General features: G+C 35.4%; 1 protein-coding gene across 1 annotated transcript; it reads right to left on the minus strand.

Moving 5' to 3' along the window:
• Window positions 1–1,692: 1,692 nt before the first annotated feature.
• On the minus strand, window positions 1,693–1,926 carry LOC100683335 (acyl-CoA-binding protein-like). Its single transcript, XM_038576145.1, has one exon. It carries the CDS (start codon window positions 1,924–1,926, stop codon window positions 1,693–1,695), a length of 234 nt encoding a protein of 77 aa, XP_038432073.1.
• Window positions 1,927–3,992: the final 2,066 nt, after the last annotated feature.

Genomic DNA, 3,992 nt, shown 5'->3' on the forward strand with positions numbered 1-3,992 from the left:
GAGCTCAGAAACACTCTTCCCTATCAACAGTACCCTGATCCCAAGAAGAGATTTTTCAAAAAACCTCAAAAGTTCTAGGTTTGGGAAAGGCACTTTCTGAGATTCTGATATTCACTTGTAAATTCCATACTCAAGAAAAATTATATCTCAGGTTCCTTTAAATTAAAAAAACCTATGATATTAAGGGAGAAAAGAAAAATGAAATAGCAGTTGGCCATGCCTTAATGATTTAACTTGGCATCTGGTCAAATGACCTGGGCAAATGTTCTTTTGAAAAATGTCATAGAATTTTTATTAATGATGAATATTTAAGGTCTCAAACCATACTCATCTTAAAGAAGACTACTTTAGCAATCTAGATTCTGTCAGAATTGGATTTTGAATGACTTGACCCTCATAATTATTGAACTAGTTCTGCATGCAAATGTAGTCTAAATCACCTTTCTGGCAAGCATCCAAATTCTTTTGTTGAATATGAACAAAACATACACCAAAAATTAAAGAAACCTGTAAACATTTTTGTCAGGAAACTGGGAGTTTCCATTCAGTTGCATATTGCAATGATGAATTTTGTGGACTTAAAATTTGTAAAACTAGTTTCATAGACAATGTAATTTTTAGGAAGTACTCATTGCCCTAATACCAGGGAAATATAAATAAATATAAAATGTCGGGAGTGAGAGAATTGAATCTTTTTGGTCTTCAAGTGAATAAACAAACTTGAACAATAACAACAACAATAATAATTTACTTTTTAAATATTTTTATTTTATATAAAGTGAGCACATATCATATGACAGGGATTTCCTTAGTGTTTTCTTTGAATTTTCTCATCTATAGTTTCTGTGTAAGACAATGGCACAAGATCCTAGAGCTAGTAAATGACAGAACAAGAATTGAGTGGAGTGATTTTTGAAATGAAATTTGCAAATTCATCATGGAGTGTATGTTCCAGAATGCGAGAAAACAGGATTCAAATCCCAGTTCTACTACTTATTAGCAGTAAAACTTCCTGAATCTTGACTCCATTGTGCCACGGTTTTCTTATCTATAAAATATGGATAATAATATCTGTTCCATAGAGTCCTATAAGATTTTTTGTATGTGGTTATATAAACTATTTTTATTAGTTTAAGTACAGCTATTTTTTCAAGTTTTTATTTAATTTTCTAATTAGCTAACATATAGTATAATATTAGTTTCAACAGTAGAACTCAGTGATTCATCACTTATACCTACAACACCCAGTGCTCATCACAAGTGCCCCTCTTATTTTTTTTAAGATTTTTATTTATTTATTCATGAGAGACACAGGGAGAGAGAGGCAGAGACACAGGCAGAGGGAGAAGCAGGCTCCATGCAGGGAGCCCAATGTGGGACTCGATCCCAGGACTCCAGGATCACAACCTGAGCAGAAGCCAGACACTTTTTTTTTTTTTTTTTTTAAGTAACAAATGCAACTTTAATTGATCTCTGGATAAAAACTACTCAGCGCAGATCAGTAACCATGGCAGCTCCTACTCTGTTGGAGCCATGTCCTGCATGGTCTTCAGGACCTAGGTTAATGGGCTATTTGCATTATTTCATGTCATCCACAGTATTAGAAAAACAAGACATTAGATCAGTTTAGACGGAATGCAATGCTGGCAGCCAAATCCAGCCATTATATTCCATATTTTTTCTTTAGATCTTCTACTTGTTGACGTAAGGTTTTATGGCATCTTCCTTGGAAGTCCCTTTCAGCTGATTCCAGGCATCCCACTTGGCCTTGCCTCTGAGATTCAACAGCCAAGGCCATTCTGTGTTTACGTGACGTACAGTTGCTTGCTTGTAGTGGCTGTAGATGAACAACATCTCATCATCTGCTGGCTTGGTCTTGAAGTACTTAACATCCTCGGCAGCTTTGTCAAACTCAGCCTGAAACATGCTGGCGGGGTTGAGAGGCTTCAAAAGGTCTGGCTTCGGCTCAGGCGTCCCAAGTGCCATCTTAATACCTATTGCACATTTATTTTTAATTTTTATTTTTTAGATTTTATTTATTTATTAAAGACGGGACGGGGGTGGGCAGAGAGAGGCAGAGGCAGAAGCAGGCTCCATGCAGGAAGCCTGACATGGGACTCGATCTGGGTTTTCAGGATCACGCCCTGGGCTGAAGGCGGTGCTAAACCCTAAGCCACTGGGGCTGCCCCCTATTGCACATTTTTAACCCATCCCCCCACCAACCTTGCATCCAGCAATCCTGTTTGTTATCTATAGTTAAGAGTACTATAGAGTAAGAGTACTATATACTATAAGATTTAAGAGTATAGGTAAGAGTACATTTTATGGTTTACCTCCCTCTCTCTTTTTTCCCCCATGTTTATCGGTTTTGTTTCTTAAATTCCACATCTGAATGCAATCATACGGTATTTTTCATTCTCTGACTTATTTTGCTTGGCATTATACTCTCTAGTTCTATCTACATTGTTCAAAATTGGAAAAAATTTCATCTTTTTTATGGCTGAGTAATATCCTTTCTCTCTCTCTCTCTCTCTCTCTCTCTATATATATATATATATATATATAGTGGTATATATATATACCACTGTCTCTAAATATATATATAGTCTCAGACTCCACACTGAGCGTGGAGCCTGACACAGGGGCTCTATCCTATATATATATATATGATATATATGTTATGTATGTTATATATATGTATGTATCTTACTTCATATATATGTTATATATATTATATTTATGAATCTCACTTTTTCATATACATGTTATATATATATTACATATATATGTATCTCACTTCTTTATTCATCAGTTGTAGGACATTTTGGCTCTTTCCATAATTTAGCTGGTGTTGATAATGCTGCTATAAACCTCAAGGTGCATGTGTTCCTTCAAATTAGTATTTTTGTACCCTTTGGGTAAATACCTAGTAGTGCAATTGATGAGTTGTAGGGTAGTTCTGTTTTTAGTTTTTGAGAAACCTGCATACTGTTTTCCAGAGTGGCTATACCAGTTTGCATTCCTATCAATAAGTGTAAGTATGTTCCCCTTTCTCCACATCCTCACCAACATATGTTGTCTCCTGTGTTGTTAATTTTACCCATTTTGATAGGTGGGAGGTGATTATCTCATTGTAGTTTTGATTTGTATTTCCCTGGGGATAATGATATGGAGCATATTTTCATATATCTGTTAACCATCTGTATGTATTTTTTGAAAAATGTCTATTCATGTCTTCTACCCATTTTATAACTGGATTATTTGTTTTTTGAGTGTTGAGTTTGATAAGTTCTTTTTATATTCCATCATATATGTCATTTACAAATATCTTCTCCCATTCTGATAATTGCCTTTTAGTTTTGTTGATTATTTCCTTCACCATGCAGATTTTTATCTTGATGATGTCCCAATAGTTCATTTTTTCTTTTGTTCCTCTTGCCTCAGGAGACGTAATCAGAAAGAGGCTGCTGGGGCTGATGTCAAGGAGGTTGCTGCCTGTGTTCTCTTATTGGATTTGATAGTTTCCTATTTCACATTTAGGTCTTTCATCCATTTTGAATTTATTTTTGTGTATGGTGTAAGGAAGTGGTCCAATTTCACTTCATTCTTCTGCATGTTGCTGTCCAGTTTTCTCAACACAATTTGTTGAAGAGAGATTCTTTTTTCCCATTGGGTATTCTTTCCTGCCTTGACAAAGATTAATTGACCATATAGTTGTGGGTCCATTTCTGGGTTTTCTAGTCTGCTCCATTGATCTATGTCTGTTTTTGTTCCAGTACCATACACTCTTGATCACTACAGCTTTGTAATATGGCTCAAGTTCTGGAACTGTGATGCCTTCAGCTTTGCTTTTCTTTTTCAAGATTGTTTTGACGGTTTGGGGTCTCTTGTGCTGACATACAGATTTTAGGATTGTCTATGAAAAATACTGGTGGTATTGTGATAGGGATTGCATTAAATATATAGATTGCTTTGGATTGTATAGACATTTT

This window comes from Canis lupus, chromosome 27 (genome assembly GCF_011100685.1).
Source record: "Canis lupus familiaris isolate Mischka breed German Shepherd chromosome 27, alternate assembly UU_Cfam_GSD_1.0, whole genome shotgun sequence".
In the NCBI taxonomy this organism is placed as follows: domain Eukaryota; kingdom Metazoa; phylum Chordata; class Mammalia; order Carnivora; family Canidae; genus Canis; species Canis lupus.